General features: G+C 52.0%; 1 protein-coding gene across 1 annotated transcript in view; it reads right to left on the bottom strand.

The window, feature by feature from the left end:
- iqsec2a (IQ motif and Sec7 domain ArfGEF 2a) overlaps positions 1–22147 on the bottom strand; it is a 92836-nt gene that overhangs the window by 56889 nt on the left and 13800 nt on the right. The window contains exon 2 of the mRNA XM_088623802.1: positions 11752–11781. Within this exon, the coding sequence (XP_088479928.1) occupies positions 11752–11781 (30 nt within the window). The remainder of the gene's footprint in view (positions 1–11751; positions 11782–22147) is intronic.

Here is a 22147-nt window from a genome sequence, read left to right as displayed (position 1 = left end):
ATCATTCAGACGGATTGGGAGCATTGTACGCTTTGATACTAGATCAAGATGTAAGCTGTCAATGCAGCACTTGTCCAGCAGGTGTCAGCCTTAGCCCACAGATACCGTAGTTGGAGCCCACTGCAGAGCCCGCAGCAGCAGAACCTAGCGCCACTGCAGCACTAAGACAAGAGCCTCACACAGCTTTCCTCCATCAGCACCGCCAAGCCAACTCGAGCCAAGATGGCAGACAGTGCCGCCCAGTTGCACCCTCGTGCATGAACTGTCTCCAGGAGGTTAGGGAAACTGAAGGAACTCAGATTGAGAGGAAAGGTGATTTTTGCTCTTTTCCTGTGCCACATTGCAGGGATGTTCCCAGGCCTTGGGGAGCAGCATCAAGCGTGCACTGCTAGGAGGGGCGAGGTGTGAACTGTGCGGACAGCGACGTGGGGTCAGCCTGCGAGTGGTCACTTCTCTCTGTGCACAGTTACAACTCCAGTGCACTGCTGTACAGTACTGTGTTGAGACACCTTTTAAAGGTTATGTGTCCTTTATCTTATTTTATTTTGGGGCATGATGTTTCTCAGGGGGCGCACTGAGCTGCAAAGAGGCTATGCAGATTTATGCTGCTTTCCGAGCCACAGCTCAAGGCCCATCTGCGCAGGGGCAGCCGATGGGAAGAGGCGGAGCAGTCCCTCCGACGCCTTCAGCAGTGCGATCTAACGAACGCGCCGTCGGGCGCTCCTCGACATCGGACTTCACGTCCGCAGGACGAAGCAGATCCGCCAGGGTCAAGTCAGGGTGAGCTTGAAACGAGACAGGGGACATCTCAGCAGGAGAGCGTGGCTAAGAAGTGCGCTCTGCGGGAAGAAGGGAGTTTGCAGAGCAGACACAGCACAGCGGTGCAGGCTCAGCACCGGGAGCTGGGCATTGACAAGCTATTAACGCAGGGAGAAAAGCTGAACAGCTAATCAATGGACAGTTATCTCTTCAAACCGAGACGCTCCCCAGCCGCCAGTCAGGCCAAGAAAGTCATTAGCGGGGTGTCAAAGTCAGCCTGAACGAAACAATTTGCCCGAGGAGGCGAGCGTTTTCATGTGGCAGATGTGGCTGTGAGTGTCGATGCCCTGGGGGGCTGGCATCTCTCTGACCGCGGAGTCGGGGCAGTGGGGCTGCGGCCAGCTCAGTGCGTCTCTGGAGCGAGTGACAGCCTGAGGAGGAGGAGGAGGAGAGAGCAGCGGGCGGATGGAGAGAGGAAGAGAGAGACAGAAGGAGACGGAGAGAGCAGAGGGCACGGGCGAGCGGAGGAACACGGCGAGAGACAGGGAGCTGAGGGGGAGAGGGAGAGGATGGGGTGAGGCGAGGTAGGACAGTGTGTGCAGTGGACCGGTGTGCGAGTGCAAGAGCTGAAACCACATTCATGTGACCCAGGAGCAACTGCAGCACCTCCCTGCGGCACCACTGCCTCTATCAGCTGATACTGCACAGTGCACCTGACCAACAGCAACAGCACACCTGACACACCTGCTGGACAGACTGACACACACCTGCTGGACAGACTGACACACCTGTTGCACAGACTGACAGACACCTGCTGGACAGACTGATTCACCTGCTGGACAGACTGACACACCTGCTGCACAGACTGACACACTCTCAGGACAGACTGGCACACTCCCTGGATAGACTGACACACTCTCAGGACAGACTGACACATCTGCTGGACAGGTGACACACTCTCAGGACAGACTGACAAACTCTCAGGACAGACTGACACATCTGCTGGACAGATGACACACTCTCAGGACAGACTGACAAACTCTCAGGACAGACTGACACATCTGCTGGACAGATGACACTCTCAGGATAGACTGACACACTCTCAGGACAGACTGACACATCTGCTGGACAGGTGACACACTCTCAGGACAGACTGACACACCTGCTGGACAGATGACACACTCTCAGGACAGACTGATACACCTGCTGGACAGATGACACACTCTCAGGACAGACTGACAAACTCTCAGGACAGACTGACACATCTGCTGGACAGGTGACACACTCTCAGGACAGACTGACACACCTGCTGGACAGATGACACACTCTCAGGACAGACTGATACACCTGCTGGACAGATGACACACTCTCAGGACAGACTGACAAACTCTCAGGACAGACTGACACATCTGCTGGACAGGTGACAAACTCTCAGGACAGACTGATACACCTGCTGGACAGATGACACACTCTCAGGACAGACTGACAAACTCTCAGGACAGACTGATACACCTGCTGGACAGACTGACAAACTCTCAGGACAGACTGACACACCTGCTGGACAGGTGACACACTCTCAGTACAGACTGGCACATCTGCTGGACGGATGACACACTCTCAGGACAGACTGACACACCTGCTGGACAGACTGACACACTCTCAGGACAGACTGACACACCTGCTGGACAGACTGACAAACTCTCAGGACAGACTGACACACCTGCTGGACAGATGACACACTCTCAGGACAGACTGGCACATCTGCTGGACAGATGACACACTCTCAGGACAGGTGTGCTGTTCCCTGTTCTGTCATTCAACATCCTGAGCAGCAGGGGGCGCCATGGTAAAATGGCAGATCCGGAGCAGGCCTGAACTGTACAGACTCCCGCCAGGCAGCAACTGCGTTACTTTGAGCAGTCATTTTAACTCAGCAGACCGCCGTCCAATTATCTTTGTACTCTGGACGGTACGGTGTCAAAACTGGGGCTTGGAGTTCTGTGTTTATTTTGAGAACTGTTGCTCCGTTTGGGTTGAAGAATTCCAATCCCTGAAAACCGCCCTCCTTGAAACGGAAGAGCGGGTTGTTTCACCCGCAGTGGGAGCGTGGCGGACATGTGACGCTGACCTCGTGTCCGAGCCCACGCCCCCCCTCCTCCCCAGGGACTGTCCCCCCAGACCTGGGCCCTGGGCCCTGCTCGCCGGCCGCAGGAGAGAGCCCGGAGCCCGGACCCCGGTGCCGTTAATTCTTCTGCTTTGAAAACAGGGAGGTGTGAAACCGGAAAACCTCAAGCCCAGATCCCGACTCCCAGAGCTTCCCGCCGGGAACGGGCCAGGCAGCGAGGACCAGCGGGGTGCGTGGAGGAGGGGGCGGCCAGAGGAGAGGGGGCGCTGTCTGGCGGGGGGGGGGGTGGGAGAGCGAGGGAGCAGGGCTGCCTCGTGAGGGGGGTGTCCGTCCAGGCCCTGGGGGAGAGAGATGCCGGGGAGCGGGCGAGAGATGGCAGCGATGGCGGTGAGGGGGTGAGAGTGAGGGAGGAGGGGTCTCTCTGGCCCTTACCTTGCCAGCTCGGAGTGCCTGGCTGTGGGGAGGGAGTTGGGCAGCTGGGGCAGCAGCAGCCGGACGGGGCAGCAGTACTGGTGTTGGGTCGAGTGGCTGTGAGCTGCAGGCAGGCTGGTGTGGAGGGAGGTAGAAGCAGGAGTAGTAGTTGTGGTGGTGCTAGGATTGGTAGGAGTAGTAGTAGTAGTAGTAGTAGAGGTGGAGTTAGGAGGAGACCTGACAGAGAGAGAGAGATAGAGATAGATAGAAAACAGATAGAGAAAAAAGAAAGAAAAAAAAGTCAAGAAAGAAAAAAATACGACAACAAGGAAAGCACACAAAAGCAGAGGAAATAAAATGTAAACTAAAAAAAAAAAAAAGAAAACATTGACATCAGAAAAGCTCAGGCACATGGAATGGACAAGAGGTACAGCTGCCTCGGGCGAACACCTGGCTCTGTTCCCCTGCGCGACAGCTGCGCTGCTCTAGCGAGCACCAAACTGTGTGGTCCCTTCCAGGCCTCTTCTTCACCGGGCGAGGGGCTATCGTTACCGACCTACAGTCTGTCTAGACTGTCTAGTATTCAGCAGCCATATCACCCTGCAACTCACAGCTGGCAGCCTCCACTGGAGCTCAGCAGGTGTGAGCCTGGCCAGTACCTGGATGGGAGACTCCTGGGAAAGCTCAGGCTGCTGCTGGAAGTGGTGTAAGTGGGGCCAGCAGGGGGCGCTCACCCTGTGGTCTGTGTGGGTCCTAATGCCCCAGTACAGTGACGGGGACACTAGACTGTAAACAGGCGCCGTCCTTCAGATGAGACATAAAACCGAGGTCCTGACTCTCTGTGGTCATTAAAAATCCCAGGGCATTTCTCGAAAAGAGTAGGGGCCAAATTTCCCATTGGCCCTTACCAATCATGGCTAATAATCCCCCTCTATGAATTGGCTTCATTAGTCTGCTTTCCTCCCCACTGATAGCTGATGTGTGGTGAGCGTTCTGGCGCACTATGGCTGCCGTCGCATCATCCAGGTGGGGCTGCACATTTGGTGGTGGTGGAGGGGATCCCCATTACCTGTAAAGCACTTTGAGTGGAGTGTCCAGAAAAGCGCTATATAAGTGTAAGCAATTATTATTATCATTATTAGACTGTAACTGTAACGGGACAGCCCCGCCTCTTTCTCACAACACCTCTGAGGCCCTGGCAGGACAGGAACTATCAGCCTTTTGTGTGACCATGTGCGTCAAGCCCTGCGGTGACGTCTGGTGTTTGTGCCTGCTCCCTTTTGTGCCTGGTGCCGTTATACAATCTGTGTGTTGAGGCAGCTCACTTCAATAAGGCACAGCCCTCTCTTTCCCTCTCTCTCGTTCACCCAGCTTCTGAACGTTGGCTTTGGTGTGGTTCGGGTCCAATGATGGACAGTCCGAAGTGATGGACGAGCCTGAGTTGTGGTTTTTCAATTGTGAATAAATAGGGCTACGTTTCTCTGCTCTATTCTCCCCCTTTTGTGCAATGTTTCTGGGGGACAAATGACGCTACTTATAAAAAAGCAAGAACACAAGAGAGGCTGGAGACTTGGGAGTGTTATAAATCAGTCAGTCAAGCCCATTCAGTGGCTTAATTAAGAGGATGTTTGCTGACATGGGGCTCAACGTGTATCTCATGCAACGTCTTGACGACTGATACACTGACAGAGAGAAGACACTTGAGGCAGGCCCCTCTGCTGTGTTTCAGGAGCACCAGAGGATCCAGAGGACTGTGTCTCACATGCAAAGAAAATCTCTCCCCCAGCACCTCTCTGCACAGGGGGTCCATGCTTGAACATCAGTGCCATTAATCAAGAGCGGATTTAAAAACCACGAGGCGCGTGTCTGAAGCCAATCCAGAGCCGTGCTCACATTCGGAGGCTCGTTAAAAGGAACACAGTACAGCGCATCTTCAGCTGGCCTCCTTCCGCATGAGCGTCTGCGTCAGGCCCTGCACGGGACGAAGGCACACCAGACACAGCCCTGCTGCTTCACTTTGCTCTCTGTGTTGTGACTCCACATTTACACGCCCCGTGTCAAGGCTGTCGATGGTAATACGCCAGAACTGTGCACAGACTTACTGCACAACTAAGAGGAATTTGTTATAAAAATGAAATAGCATTGCATTTGTTTACAGACTATTCTCTGTGAAACACACACACTTTTTATGACGTTTAATATTGTCTAGAAGACGTAACCTCTGATATTTCTACAATTTTAAAGCTGGGATGCAAGCCGTGGGCCCCCTGAAACAAAAGGACTGCAGTTTGACTCTTTCAAGTTTTACTCTGAGCTGCACGTTCTTCTACAAAAGCAAATATATTTAATATTGCTGTAAATATATTTAATATTGCTGACCAGCCTGCAAGGTGCAGTCAGCGCCATACATTGGCTTGTACCTGAGAACATACAGCTCACAGGAAAGCCTGGAATGGATCAAACTGCTGTACAACAGGAGTCTAACCAATAGCTCTGCTCTCTGATTCACAGTGCAGTTACTGCCATCCACCCTGGGCCCCAGCGCCGACCACTGCACACACGATGGCTCACACCAACGACAACACTGAGCAAATACAACAGCCAAATCACATCAGAACAGCGCCGCACTGCTACAGTACAACAGCCACAGCACAGCAGAGGACACACAGAAACCAGAGAGGGAGAGAGAGCGGAGAGAGGAGAGGCAGGCACTGACAGAGGAGGACAGAGGGGTGAGGCAGGGGTGTGTGGACTGCATGGAGAGTGGGCGGGCTCTGCTGTCAGAGCTGGCCTCTGACTGGAGGAGAGGAGGAGGCTGTGCGTGTGTGCGAGTCAGGCGGGGGCTGAGGCAGCTGTAGGGGAGAGGCAGTATGGGAGTCTTCTGGTCCTCGTTCGAGCGTTTTTCTTCGTTGTTTTCCTTTTCTCTCTGTTTAGTTTCGAGGCGCATCACCGCAGTGGCCATCCAGAGGAATGTGCTCCGGAAATATGAAAATGGAAGATGGCAAAATACCCCAGTGAGACCTGCCCATCCGCTGGGGCCATCCAAGGTCGAGGAATGTTGCCCAAGCGTTCTGGAAGACGGGGATCGACTTTTCCGTCACTGCGTATGCGGGAAGGGCATGCACAACCGGCACTGGGGTCACAGAGTTGAGGGGGCGAGAGAGAACCCCTCTCTGACCCCAGTCCCCCTGGAGAAACGGGCTCAACCGCAGCTCCACGGCCAGGTGTGCAGAAGGTACCGTATCTCTGGCTTGACACTTCCATCCTGACTTACAGCCCACGAGAGCGCCGCCCTGCCTGCACACGGAGCCCCTCCAGGTCCTCACTGCTGACCACAGCAGCTGCACAGCCGCAGACTGGGACTCCACTCCGAAGGGACTCCACTCCGTTTCGTTCCAAACGGAATTCACAGTGAAGGTTCAGGAGGGATGACAACGCCAGAGCTCAACCGTTCCCGAAGAGTGCGATCGCTCCTGATGTCGTTTCCTCTCCTGAAGCACTATAAAGACCGGACGAGGTCCCCCCCTCTCCCTCACACACGCCTCCTGCACCCCTCCTCCTCCCCACCTCCCCCTGCAGCCGCCCCTGGGCCCCCCTCAGTCCGCAGGGGGTCCCAGCCTGCTCGTCCTCCGGCCCTCAGCCAGGTGGGTTCAGTGGGTGGCCCTCCAGCCTTATTTCTTGTGTGTGGTGATTCCTGGTGAGATGAGGGCTAACAGGGAGAGGAGAAAACGATGGCGGCACGTCAGGGTTCAGCAGATTTCTCCTGCCAGCTGGGGGTGGAGAGGACCTGACGAGGACAGATTATAGCTTTCAAGAGTGTGCGCTACTGCCGTGCAACTGTGTGCACTTGAGCGTCCGCGTCAGGCCCTGCGCCGGGCCGTCGAGTCAGGAGGCTGCTGTGCTCCCGGCGCCCCACTGAGGGGCGTCCCAGAGGTCAGGAACTGACGGCCCGGTGCAGAGGTCAGCGCCGGGCCGGACCGCTGCCGGCAGGTTCCTCCGCAGTGTTTTCACAAGCAGGCAAGCCGGGCCGCCGGGCCTCCGCGCTCTTCCTCCCTCGCACAGCCCACGACGTGCGCCCCTCGGTCTCTCCCCTTGCCCTCCTCTCTCTTCGCCCCTCGACCTCCCCAGCCAGCCCCTCTCCTCCTCCTCCTCCGATTCCCTTTCCTCTCTCCCTCTCTCCCTCTCTCCTGCTCTCCCTCACGCCCACTCTGTTCTCCACATGCACACTTGTGATAAATCGCCGCGTTCCCACGGCAACCGCGCTCCCGCGCCGCGCCAGAGCAGAGCGCGCGCACGAGCGCCCCGGCCCTTCTTTGACGTTAACCCCTTCCTGCCCAGGGCTTCATCTGACCCCAACACACCAGACGGGGAGAGCGTGACCCCCGCCTCCCCCCGCCTCCCCCCGCAGAGAGTGGGGGGGCCCAGCTCTCACTGAGCGGGGCTAAAGCCCTGTGCTGCCCACAGGGGGCAGACGTGATGGAAGGGCCCCCAGTTTCCTTCTCTCCAGAGGGTCAGACACCGGACTTCTGACTCACTGGGTTCTGGGGCACCTGTCCGTGTGGAGTCTGCATGTTAGCACTGCTCCGGAGTTGAGTCCAGGCTGGGACACCTGTCTGGGTGGAGTTTGCATGTTAGCGCTGCTGACTCACGGGGCACTGGGGACCAAGTCTGGGCTGGGGCACCTGTCCGTGTGGAGTCTGCATGTTAGCCGTGTCAGCCCACCTCACAAACACATAGGTTTAGGTCTCCGGTGAGGGCAGCATGTGGAACAGGAGGAATTCAGCCGGGGAGCTGACAGAATCGCGGCAGTCAGTTGGACAGCGGAGTCGGCTCTCTGCGCAGCGGCTCCTGGGAAGGCAGTGCCGCAGTGCGCGTGCCTCTCCTGCGCAGTCCTGCGCAGCTCAGACCCCTGCGGCTGCGAGAGCTGCAGCCCTGCGCAGGGGAGGGGAAAGACCCAGAACTCCAGAGCGGGACCTGGGAAACATCCCGCTTGGGAAGACTGAGCCTGGGGAGAGAGTAAAGCACAGCCGGCCAAGACCCACGCAAAGGGTTGTGGAATGTCTTAACCGTCTCCCAGGAGGCTGAGCCATTAGTTCTGGAGCGACAGCGGATCAGCACGCCCCCCCCCCCCTCACGCCCAGACTCCCCCGAGCTTCACACTGAGCCCCCCAGGTCTGTGAGATGACATGACTTTATTGCTGTTGTCTTGTTCACTTCCTTCTGAAAAAGCTCCTTGCACACTGTTGCTTAAAGCAATCTTATACAGATGATGCCACTGGTTGCTCCGGTAACAGACGCAATTGCAGGCTCTTAACGAGAAAGCCCAAGTGCTGCCAAGAGGGATACAAGTTTTGTGGCTTATTTTTATCATTTGCAGCAGACATACAAATAGAGCAGAAGTAACAACAGGAGACAGGCCAGGCCTGAAGAATTCAAACTTAACGCCATAAAGAGAAACAGTGCTTGTCATCATCTACTGTATATCATTATAATATTAATAAGAAAGTTTTTTCACCAAGAGGGTCGTAGGTAAGTTAAGTGAAAATGAGTGAAATGAAAGTATAGAATTAAAATGCAATTTAACCACATACAAAAAGATAAACATCTGGTGCATGTGCCTGACAACTGCTGTGACAGGAGAGCTCTGCTCTAAAACCAGAAATGTCAATTCGCTTCTCAAGTGGAGCAGAACAGAAACCACACCTCAGCACCTCTTAAAAACCCCTGTCTTTTACTCCCCAGCTACGGCCCAGAGGGGCGCCCATTCTGATAGTTTTCCAACACAATCGTGGGGACCAGGGTCACGAGTCCTGACCCCAGTGCGGTATCTCTCCAAGGAACACCAAACACCCCAGAGGCACGTCTGCACACAAAAGTTCGTGGGAGCCCAGCTACAGTATGTTCCTGAAGCTGACACCCCGTTTCTAGAGCCAGCTGGATGGGATCCCTGGACCAATCAACTACTATCAGCCAATCTCTCCTCTCGTTAGTATCTGGTCTGATGCTCTGAGGAGATACACAGGGAACAGGACCTGGGTGGTAAGGCGCTATATATGGAACAGGCAGAGCACCTGGGCAGTAAGGCGCTATATAGGGAACAGGCAGAGCAACTGGGCGGTAAGGCGCTATATAGGGAACAGGCAGAGCACCTGGGCTGTAAGGCACTATATAGGGGTCAGGCAGAGCACTGGGGCTGTAAGGCGCTATATAGGGAACAAGCAGAGCAACTGGGCAGTAAGGCGCTATATAGGGAATGGAAAGAGCTCCTGGAAAGTCAGACGTTCTACAGTGTGTGGCTGACCTCTGCTCCTCCATCCCCTCACTCCCTGCAGACTCAGAAACCTTGACGCAGGTCGTGGGTGTCAGAAAGGAGCGGTCAGAAAACACCAAATGAGCCCCCACCCATGAGACACAGCCGACACCACACAGCTCAGCCAGTCGCTTGAAGCCCCTCGGGCACGAGCACAAGCCTTCCTCTGACCGGACACAGCGAACCCCAGCAGCCCTACGGACATGAGGGCTGCAGGTCCACCCCGGGGGGGTGACTGGGGGAGGCGAGGGCCACCGGGAGGGGCGCGGGGGTACTTTCCCTCCCCCAGCTACTGAGGGGCGCCAGCTTCCCCCCGCCCTGAAGGGGCCAGCGAGAGCCCAGAGGCACGGTCCCATCAAGACAGAGTGGACCTGCGCCGACGTAATGACTGAGTGATTGCTGTACTGGAGAAAAACGGCACCCTGCTCCTGTACTCCTGCCATTCACACCCGCTGTGGCATTCATCTGGTCCACATCTGTATGCACACAGAAATGCTATCTATTTCAAGAGGCGGCACAGCGGTGTGGAGGTGAGCACTTCAGCCTCACAAGTCCAGGGCTTGAGTCCACCTGTGCGTGTGGAGTTTGCATGTGCTTGTGTGCTCGCACAGGGTGTTCCCGTTGTCCTCTCGGTGACCTGCCGGCCAGGTCTGACTGGCTACCCCGAACTGTCCCTCTACCGGGTAGTTCCCAGCGTCACCAGTGAAATGTCTGGTTTTCTAGCCCAACAGCGACATTAGAAAACTCCGAATCGGCCTCTCCTTTCCCTCGTGCTGCTGTAGCGACACCAGCAAGAGCAGAAATCCAGGAGAAACTGCTGTATAATTAGCTAGACACTATAAACACCCACCCCCTACCAACAAGTGCTAACTGGGGCTGTGGCAGCACTGTGTTACACACGTGATTTGGATGCAGTGTGAAAGTGCTGAAGTGTTTAGCTGCAGCTCCAGCAGGCACAGGCGCAAAGGCACTGAGCTGCCAGAGGTTTTAGCAGAAAGCGAATAGTGTTGGGAGTGGGCTCAGCCACAGAAGAGCCCCCCCCAGGGGTGAGAGTGTGGGAGGGAGGGGGAGGTTCACTGGATGGAATAGCCAGAGGGGGGGAAGATTTACAGTTTCCATAGCGACCACGGCCCTCACAATAACCCTCCAACCCCCTCCGCCAGGAGGAACAGCCACCTCACTGCAGGAAGGACGATGACAGTAACAGGAACGACCGTCATCCCAGTGCTGCCAGTGACCACAGCAGCGGTCAGTGCCTGTCCCGTCTGCGGAGGTCACAAGGGTCACTGCGCAGCCGCAGCAACGCGCTGCCGCTACCCGTGACGTCATCGAAGGGCTCGCCGCCGCCGCCCCCCTCCGCACGACAGACCCCCGCTCGCCCGAGTAAAGTCGCGGGCACGTACACGACACAACCCCCCCCCCCCCACGACGGCACTTTTCTACTTTTTTCTGTTTGTGTCAGCAAGCTATCGCTTATAGATCAACGACGTAGCGGGCTCAGAGAGGTCTCTTTTGGGAAAAAAAAAAAACAAAACAAAATCTGCCATTGATCTTCACAGCTCTAATTCTCTACGAAACCGGAACACATCTTCCCGGCCTCTAAACTCCCGAGAGCGACCAGCACCAGCCCGCAAACCTGCGCCTTCATGTTTGACCGGAGCTGGCGGGGTCATGTGACACCTGTGCGCACGCTGATTGGACACTGCCTGGAGCTGGGTTGTGTACTCGGAGGAGGACCGCGTTGCCAGGCAACTGCTAGGGCATCAGCAGGTTGGGAAGAGTGTTGTGCAGGTAAGGCCCATGAAGGACCGGACTTATTTAGTCTTCTGGCAGCGTTACAAAGCAGTTTCTCAGGGCATCAAAAACAGATCAACACAGACAGCCCCAAGCTTCTGAAGTCAAGTACTGCACAACAGAAATCAGAGCAGATCGCAATGTGATAACCAGCACAAGTAAAATTAATTTAAAAAAATATTTTTCATGCAACTGTTGAAAACGGGTGGTTTATCCATTATTTCTGCACCAATTTGCTCAACGTGTTTTCCACCTCCCCTCCTTTTCCCTTTGAAAACAAGCCCAGCGGACCTCAGTCCCCGAGAATTTGATGTGTGGATTAAAGATAAAAAAGGAATAAAGAGTTACAGACCTCCCCTGGTTGGGCGTGTCCCCATCTGACCTGGGAATGAACAGAGAGAGAGAGAGAGGGGGGTCATTAGTTTAATCTCAAAACATCTGACACAGACAAAACCAATCCTGCCTCACAGCTCATTATCCCAAATGCACAGCTGGAACGAAACGCAAAAAGAGCATTGCTTTCTGATTTTCACCTCTTTTGGGAAGGGCATTTCACAGTCAGCTCGAGCTATTACGTCATTTTGTGACATTACACAAACAATATTCAGCGCACTCCGACTGTGTAACCCCAAAATGTGTCCCTTCCTGTTGTCAAGAAGCTGTAAAGAAGAATGTCCCAGGAAGACATCCCGAGAGGAACATACATTTGGTTCCTGCAGAAATTAGCAACTGGTTTCTAGTGATCTGAACTGGTATTCATTGGTACTTTAACTGGTTTAAACTGTTCACCAGTTACCTTCTGCCAGTATCCATGCCGGCAATCTCGTGATCTTTACAAGCGATGCTGTAAGAAACTGGGTTTCCTGGGTTTGGAAACCTGCTGAACTGGATGATACTTGTCACCAGTACCTAACATGACATTTTTACTGGAATTTCCACCAGGAGAGCACAGCATAGCCCAGTATGGCAGTACAATGACACAATAGGCTCCAGCAAACACCTTACAGTAAGTAAAGCCTAATGAACCGTTAAAAGTTGAGAACTGCCTCTCAATTCCTAGCTAGCGAGCAGGCATGGTTCAGAGTAGAGCATTAACATTATTTTGGCTGATGTTTTTATTCAAAGTGACTTGCGCTTGTGCCTGTTAATACAAGTGAGCGATCTGAGACGCGTGTGCGTGTGTGTGTGCCCATGTGATCTGCACCCACAGCATTTCAGCCACAAGTCCAGAGCCCTGACAGCAGCCCAGTGCAGGGAAGAACACGACACTACAATAGAGCTCATTCTGCACAGCAAATTAGCTCCCTGCAGGCGTCCCGACTCACAGAGTTCAAGAGTCTCTTCAGAAGTAGATTTTTATTAGTAAGCAGCAGGGGGCAAATGACAACCTCAGCACAAACTGCAACAGAGAATCAGTCAGCAATGAACACGCAGCAGGACAGGAGACACAGTGAGAGTCTCTCGGTAATGAACACACACACTGGGAAAGGAGACACAGTGAGAGTCTCTCAGTACTGAATGCACACAGGGAAAGGAGACACAGTGAGAGTCTCTCAGTAATGAGCACACACACTGGGAAAGGAGACACAGTGAGAGTCTCTCGGTAATTAACACACACTGGGAAAGGAGACACAATGAAAGTCTCTCAGTAATGAACATACACACTGGGAAAAGAGACACAGTGAGGGTCTCTCGGTAATGAACACACACCGGGAAAGGAGACACAGTGAGAATCTCTCAGTACTGAATGCACACAGGGAAAGGAGACACAGTGAGAGTCTCTCAGTACTGAATGCACACCTCGAAAGGAGACACAGTGAGAATCTCTCAGTACTGAATGCACACAGGGAAAGGAGAGACAATGAGAATCAGTCAGCAATGAACACACAACAGGACAGGTGACACAGTGACAGTCTCTCAGTAATGAACACACACACAGGGAAAGGAGACACAGAAGGAATAGAAGTAATTTAAGAATGCATGTCAAAGAAATGGAACTGTTGAATGTTTAATTTGGCGTGAAGTTCGCTGCTGCAGTTGCCAAGAGTCCACACACACAGACGCACGCGCGCACACACAGACGTGCACACGCACACACACACATGGCCTGCACTGTGGGAGGAAATAAGAGACAGAAAACTCCCACACAGAAGTTCTGCTGTACCATCACGCTCCACTCACAACCCCGGCACTCACAACCCTGGCAGGAGAACAGCAAAGCAACAGGAGACATGCAGGAACATGCCGAGCGCCAGGTCGTTCAGCAGGTTTGTGGGTTCGAAGCCCAGCTGTGCCACTCTCTCGGCACATTACCAGCCTTGGTGAGACACTGGTGAGATAATCAGGAGGACAGAGCCTTGGTGAGATACTGGCCCTCCCTGGGCTCTGTCCTCCTGATCAGACAGAAAACCGTGGTCCTGCTGTCAGCGAGCACTGAACCTGCACTAGTTCACGGTTTAAAGCACTTCTGATAAAAAATGTCTGCTAAGCGATTTACGACTGGTGCATATCTGTCAGCCCAATGTGAGACTGAGCAGTTTCCAGCACCCAGCTCAGGGTCCTCAGATTCACACACGAGCTGGACAGGAGGGGGTGGGGGGGTTGTAAGTCTCTCTCTTGACAGCAGTCAACAGGGCTGCAAGGAGTGGCTGGAGCATCATTTGAAACACCCTTGGACCACCTTGGTGAGGGTGTAGAAACAGGAGGAATGCCCAGCCACTCCACGCAGCGCAGGTGGATAGAACAGTGCGGAAACACTTCCTTCTCAAACAGCACGGGTGACAGCACACTACCTGCCTCACTTCCTGTGCTACTCAGGAAGGGCTCCAGACATACAGGAAGACTGCCTCCTAACAGACAGTCAGGGACACGTGTGAGCATGTGACGATCTGCCTTTCTGACATGCTGTCACTGCGGGGTGAGGCTGAGAGAGACCCCTGGAATGAGGACAGACACCCAGAAGCATCCTTGTTAGGGGACGTGTCCTCTGTGCTGACAGGGCTCTCGCTCACAAACAGGCCCTGGCAGCTGCGTGTGTTGTTGAGTGTGTGCATGTGTGTGCCTGTGCGTGTGTGTGTGAGTGTGTGCGCGTGTGTGTTTGCGCGTGTCTGCGCGTGTGCCTGCGGGTGTGAGCATATGTGTGTGTGTGCGTCTGTCTGTGTGCGGGTGTGTGCATGTGTGTGAGTGTGCTCCTGCATGTGTGCGTGTGTGTCTGTGTGTGCTCCTGCACGTGTGCGTGTGCGTGTAGGTGTGAGCGTGTGTGTGTGCTTGCGCGTGTGCGGGTGTGTGCGTGTGCGTGTGTGCAGGTGTGAGCGTGTGTGTGCGTGTGTTCCTGCGGCTGTGCGCGCGTGCACGTGAGCAGTCGTCTGCACCAGCGGGTGCTTGGTGCCTGCGCGCGTGCGCTCGGGCGTATGCGTGTGTGCACGCCGCAGGGTCTGGCTCTTCTATTCTGGGAGACGGGCCGGTGTGAGGGTGGGAACAGATGTCCTCTCACAGACACTGACTGAGCCCAAAATGTCGGGACGCCCTCGTGTTCGAGATGCCTCTCCATTCTGGCACAAATACCCACTGTTCTGCCCCCAAGGTGCACATTCTGGGTAATTTAAACTCACTGCAGGAAGAGGGCTGCAGCGTTTATTCTGCCTGTCAAGAAAGGAGTCTGTATTGCGTGAGTGGCGGGATTATTAATTGGCATAGAGTTCACATCATCGCATCTTAATATAAACCTACGAAAAAACGTCAATAGATATTAGTCGTCATCCAATTCAGATGGTAAGAATTAATTTAGCCCCGATCAGGGTAAGGAGTGAAGTACGCTGAAATCGCAGCAAAAAAAAGGACAAATTGGTCTTACAACTGTATTTGTAACGGCCATTACACTACACATATTAGTAGCAACAATTACTGTTACTATAAGACTTATTAAAAGATTACTTTTAATATTATTGCCTATTGTTAATACTATGCTATTACAATAATTACAACACCTCATATAATAATAAGATATAGTACTTTGATAATAATATCACCATCATTATTCTTATTCTGTAACACTGTATCTATGACACAAATATCAATACTGTATCTATAACACACACCGTATCTTATAGACTGTATCCTGTCATCAGCTGACAACCTGTACGGAAGGTTTAATTGTGTTTAAATTCCTAAAGAAATATTGTCGGCTACAGCTGACACATAGCGGAACTCTGACTCGGGGGACAGTGGTGTGAAGTGAGACCTCGGGCTGTGCCGCCACGTCCCTTCCTGCGGATTCGGTGTGGCCCAGGAGGACCAGGGAGAGCCGGCACAGGAGGGGTGAGGACGGGGGACGCATTCCTTTCTACAGCTCTGGCGGAAGGACACCGATCTAATTACAGCAGCAACACTGACTCATATCTGCAGCAAAAGGGACACAAAATGACTGCGGAGCAGCCCAGAGAGGCTGAGAACTATTATCTGATCAGAGCACACAACCCTGCATCCATAACACTGTGTCCCTAAAACTGCATCTTCAACACACACTGTGCCTGCAACACGCAGTGTCTATAATACCCTATCTGTAACAAACACTGCATTCAGAGAGCAATAGAGCTGCAGAGAGTATTAGGGCTAGCGCAGCACAGCTACAGTGTTATGTGTCTCTAAAACACACTTTGTCCACAATGCTATATCTGTGACACAAACTGTTTGTCAGCACACACTGCCTTTTTAACATTCACTGTGTCTGTAACACTGTATCTATAACACACACTGTATCTGTAACACACACTAAGTCTCTAACACACTGGGTCTATAACACTTCTATTACACTGTATGACACACAGTTATCTTTACTGTATCTAAAACACACACTAGGTCTGTAACACACTGGATCTATAACACTTCTATAACACTGTATCTATAACACACACTGTATCTGTAACACACTGTATCTGTAACACACACTAGGTCTGTAACACACTGGGTCTATAACACTTCTATTACACTGTATGACACACAGTTATCTACACTGTATCTATAACACACACTGTATCTATAACACACACTAGGTCTGTAACACACTGGATCTATAACACTTCTATAACACTGTACCTATAACACACACTGTATCTATAACACACACTACGTCTGTAACACACTGGGTCTATAACACTTCTATAACACTGTATCTATAACACACACTGAGTCAGTGTCACAATGGGTCTATAATGTTGTGCCTGTAACACTGGGGCTATAACACTGTATCTATAACATACACTGCATCAGTAATATTGATTCAATAACACTGCATCTGCAACATGCATTGATTTGGCATTTTTACCATGCCTGCCCTCTCAAGTTAACTGAATTCCATGCGTTTACTGAGCATCTCTTTCAGTAGACTATAATAAGATGATGTCTTAAAGTGGTAAAGCAGTATAACCTTAAAAATGTGAAAGCTGAATTATGCTTACCATCATAATCAGCTATGGTAACTTCCAGTACTTAAAGGAATGTCCTTCACTGACTGGCTGAAGGAACTGAACTTTCAGTTTTTTGACCTTCCCCTGTTTAGTCTTGGGCACACCTGTTACAAGTATTCAATCTCCTGGCGCTGACAAAGTCAAGGAACAGCCCGACACGAACCAGAGGGCACAAAGCAAGAACAGGAGGCACTTCCTGATGCAAAGGGTTGTGGGAGAATGGAACAAGCTACCCAGCCCTGTTGGGAATGTGACCTCACACATGCCTATAAAAGAGGCCTTTCCATTACACTGGGAGGTTCCCGGTTCACATCCTAGCTCTGCCCCATCACCCTGGGTGTGTTACTGCTCCCCCTGTGCTCTGTCCTTCAGGGGTGCTATCAAACAGAGTCCTGCTGGCAGCTTCCATGCAAAACCAGCCTCTTAGTCATCGAAGATTTGACATGTTCACCGCTTTGTGTAAAGAAAAACAGTGATCTGCCGATGTCCTGTCTCTGTCGCTCAGACTTAAAGCCTTTTTGTGCCAGACTGGCCTTTTCGTCTGACCAGCCCTCTAATTCGTATTAATAATGCTTTTTGTCACACGGCTCCAGCCTCACAGACGTAGGTAAGTTCTCCCCCAGGAGGACTGGCAAAGCTCCCACTGTGAAGCCATGTGGCTAATAGTAATTAATACAGCTCCTGGAGCATGTGTAATTAAACTCAGGTGATACTAATTAATCCCAGGCTAAACAAATGAAGCGTATCGTCAACAACAGAGGAGAAAAAGGGATTGGGTATTGAAGTCGCACACTCTGAAATTGGGATTGGAAAACTGGCAGTATAACTCGTACAATTCATGCTGGTGCTGCTAGATGCACTTCTGACCTAATGTCACCCACTCCAGTAATCTACTCTTCCATAAAAATTGCATTTGTATACTGTAGTTACTAGCGTCACTCACTGGCAAATACTCTACAGTTACCCTGCAGTGTCTCCAATGTCATTGTCTGAATACAGTTATACTGCAGTGTCTCACACTGACACTGTCTGTATACAGTTGTACTGCAGTGTCTCTAGTGTCACTGTCTGTATACAGTTGTACTGCAGTGTCTCACACTGGCACTGTCTGTATACAGTTACCCTGCAGTGTCTCCAGTGTCATTGTCTGAATACAGTTATACTGCAGTGTCTGTAGTGTCACTATCTGTATACAGTTGTACTGCAGTGTCTCACACTGACACTGTCTGTATAGAGTTTTACTGCAGTGTCTCCAATGTCATTGTCTAAATACAGTTATACTGCAGTGTCTCACACTGACACTGTCTGTATACAGTTGTACTGCAGTGTCTCTAGTGTCACTGTCTGTATACAGTTGTACTGCAGTGTCTCACACTGGCACTGTCTGTATAGTTACCCTGCAGTGTCTCCAGTGTCATTGTCTGAATACAGTTATACTGCAGTGTCTGTAGTGTCACTATCTGTATACAGTTGTACTGCAGTGTCTCACACTGACACTGTCTGTATAGAGTTTTACTGCAGTGTCTCCAATGTCATTGTCTAAATACAGTTATACTGCAGTGTCTCACACTGACACTGTCTGTATACAGTTGTACTGCATGGTCTCACACTGACACTGTCTGTATACAGTTACCCTGGAGTGTCTCCAATGTCATTGTTTGAATACAGTTGTACTGCAGTGTCTCCAGTGTCACTGTCTGTATACAGTTGTTCCGCAGTGACTCTGGTGTCATTGTCTGTATACAGTTGTACTGCAGTGTCTCACACCTACACTGTCTGTATACAGTTACACTGCAGTGTCTCACACTGACACTGTCTGTATAGAGTTATACTGCAAAGTCTCCAGTGTCACTGTCTGTACACAGTTGTACTGCAGTGTCTCACACTGACACTGTACACAGTTGTACTGCAGTGTCTCACACTGACACTGTCTGTACACAGTTGTACTGCAGTGTCTCACACTGACACTGTCTGTACACAGTTGTACTGCAGTACAGTGTCAGTGCAGTTGTACTGCAGTGTCTCACACTGACACTGTCTGTACACAGTTGTACTGCAGTACAGTGTCAGTGCAGTTGTACTGCAGTGTCTCACACTGACACAGTCTGTACACAGTTGTACTGCAGTGTCTCACACTGACACTCTCTGTTCACAGTTGTACCGCGGTGTCTACAGCACACAAATGCAGGTCCCAGGAGGCAGTGGGCCACTGTTCCTTTTCCACTGGGGTAACACTAGTTCAGCATTTGCAAACAGCACTGAAGCAACACGGAGAAACGTGACCCACTGTTTCTTCAATAACAGGAAGGCTGTTTCTTCTAAAGACAGCCCTGCATATTTACTCACACTGCCTGACAGGATGTGCTAGGGGGGCTGACATCATTATCAGAGCAGGGGTCGCGGCAGTGTGGTCATTATCCACGGAGTGGAGGGCTGGAGATCGGGAGGAGAGAGAGTGGAGAGGTGGGAGGAGAGAGGGGCTCTTTGTTTAAGGACATCAATCTCTGAACAGGCCGGGGGACTGATTCATGACACTGGCAGCTACAGGGAGACAGAGGTGGGGAGGGGGACACGGAGGAGGGGGAGAGAGGTGGAAACGGAAAGACAGAGACATGAAGAGCAGGAGACAGAGACGGCAGAAATGACCAAGCCCTCGCAGCTGTCCATCCTTCCGACTGGACGCGACGCGAAGACTGGACATTGGTGGGCATGACCGCCCTCGCTGTACCGTCCACCTCCCTCTCCTGCTCTTTCCTCCTCTCGCCCATCGTTCCCGTATTTGACATTCTGTGCAGCTTCCTCTCTCAGCCACCTCCTCCAAACCGGTCTCTTCACTCTCTCGCTCTCTCCATCGATACCTCTGTACATTCATTTCTTTTCATCCCTCCACCCCCTCTTAACCTTCTCCTCATCCCCCACTCTTTCTGCGTCTCTGTCTCTCTCCTCCACTCTCTCTGTCCCTCTTCCACTCATTTGAATGAATCGCTATTCTTTCAAGTGGAGCACTAATTTACTTGTTTGTTTCTCGGGGAAAAAAAAATGCGGTTTGAGATAAAAAGATCAATTAAAAATTAGGCTAATTCCATTTAGTGGGAGCCTCCCAGACCCGGAATATGCAGACAGGGAACGGTGGTTTGGCGCTGGTGCTCAGACTAGACAACCGCATCAGCTTAAGTGGGACAGAGCCGCAGTTTCAACAGATAACAGATGTGTGTGTACAGACAGGAGGGGTGCCCAGATCTGGGACACATCTGAGGACTACAGCACCCCAGATCGTCTTCGAATGAGAGCTATGCTCCCAGGCTCCTGAGGAAGTCACTCCACAGAGCCAACAAATCAATACGTCAATACGAAACCCAGGACAGCTCCTGCATTCATGTCAGCTGAAATCAATAACCCACTGGGGCTCAGGTTCCCAGCCCCATGCCCTGGGGGCAGGGCTCTCTGAGGAAATACCATGTGTGTGGTCATGCTCCCACAATGCTCTGGGGCTGTCCACTTTATCCTGCTTCCTAGGACAGGGGGGAACTTGCTGGTGTCTCAGAGAGACCAGTACCATACTACATGACCTCGTGAGAGGAATGCAGTAAAGCTGTTCATAGCTGCATATCAATTCTCAGAGAAAGAGAAGTATCCTCCTTCAGCAACAGTTCCTTGCTTAGAATAATAGTATGTCAAACTCTGTACACATCTGGCAGCTGTATGGCTTTATAATCATATACAGCATATAAATGACTTTGTATTCAATACTCCTAGAAAGTGGCAGACAATTCTAGTGCAGGCGTCTCCGACCCTGATCCCATTAGAGCCCCAATCCAGTTATTCTAAGTGGCCACCCTAAATCACCTGTTACTTAGGGAGTAGGAACACTTTTTTAGGCAAATTGATCAAGTCGCAAGTACTGTAATATTTCAACGAAGGGAACACTGGTCCATTGAGGACTGAAGGATATTGTGCTTTTTGTTCCACATAGTGTCTAAAGCACTTAATTGAGCATGACACCTGTTACATGTTTAACTGGTCACAGTTAAATTGCTCCAGGCCTTTAGATATTGACGATTTAAACGCTACATATGAAACTCACTGGTGCAGCCCTGTTCTTAAGGCACGTGGTGTGGATATACGTTCTGTGACAGGATGCACTTCCTTCATTACTTTCCTGTGTCCTAGCCTGCTCCCCCTCCAGAACTCACCCCTCTATATCTGCCCCACGCTCTCCTGCCCCTGCCCCTCCCGCAAGGGCAAGCGGGGCAAGTACTTAAAATATCAACGAAATCAACACCCCAGAATCACACCGGAGCCGGCGGTGAGACAGGCAACCAAGGGCACAAGAGACACATCGGGAAGATTCGTTTACGACTGCGATCGGGGGGGGGGCACGTCTGTGCGCTAAGGGTTGCGGGGGTCTGAAACAAGTTACCCCGCTGGAAGAAGAGCCGCTGGGATCCTTCCTGAAGAGGCCAGACCAATAACCTCCAAGCCAACCACGAGCAAGACGAGCCAAGTGGTGCCCCTTTCGTATATTCTCCTGCTCCCTGGTGAGGTGCCCTTGGGAAGCAGCCCCCACCTCCTCGACACTCCCCAGCTCACTCTGACAGCGGTGGGCCCTCCTGATGACCCCCGCTGTGCCCCTGCGCCACACGTTATCGCTGCATTTGTGTTCGCACTCCAGCTGTGTATGTGTGTGCCTGCCTAGCTTTCTGGACCATGTGGGCGTATGACACTTCAATGATTTGTAATCACGGAATCAAAATGCACCGGATATATCCCCTGCAAGCCTCATCATTCATCTCGGATAAAGACGTCAGCCACAACGCATAAATAATGCTAACCAAACGCACTGACAAAGGCACAGGTGGAAACTTCGTGGGGGTGGATTTAAAACCAAGAACAGGAGGCAGCGCGTCTTTACCCAAAGGGAGGTGGGGGTGTGGAACAAGCTGCCCAGCCGTGTTGTTGAAGCCGATGCCCTGGGTTATTTCAAGAAACAGCTGGGTGAGATCCTGGATCAATTATTAATGACCACACAGGCTCGAAGGGCTGACTGGCCTCTTCTCATTCTTTAAACCTTCTCATGTTCTTAACCGACAAACAGAAGCCGCTAACGAGCCGCAGTCTGAACTGCGTGCACTGAGCCAGCACACACAGCTTACAGTCAACAGCGGCTGAGACAGGGTGCTTTTTTTCAGGAGCCAGGAACAGTAATTCTCACAGCGCCCGTTAATGAATCGCACCCTGGCAGGGGCCGGTCAGCGGAGGAGAGATGGCCGGCCCCCTGCTGGC

Source organism: Lepisosteus platostomus, chromosome 3 (genome assembly GCF_059453375.1).
Source record: "Lepisosteus platostomus isolate fLepPlt1 chromosome 3, fLepPlt1.hap1, whole genome shotgun sequence".
NCBI classification, from domain to species: domain Eukaryota; kingdom Metazoa; phylum Chordata; class Actinopteri; order Semionotiformes; family Lepisosteidae; genus Lepisosteus; species Lepisosteus platostomus.
This window is presented reverse-complemented; position numbering and strand designations above follow the sequence as displayed.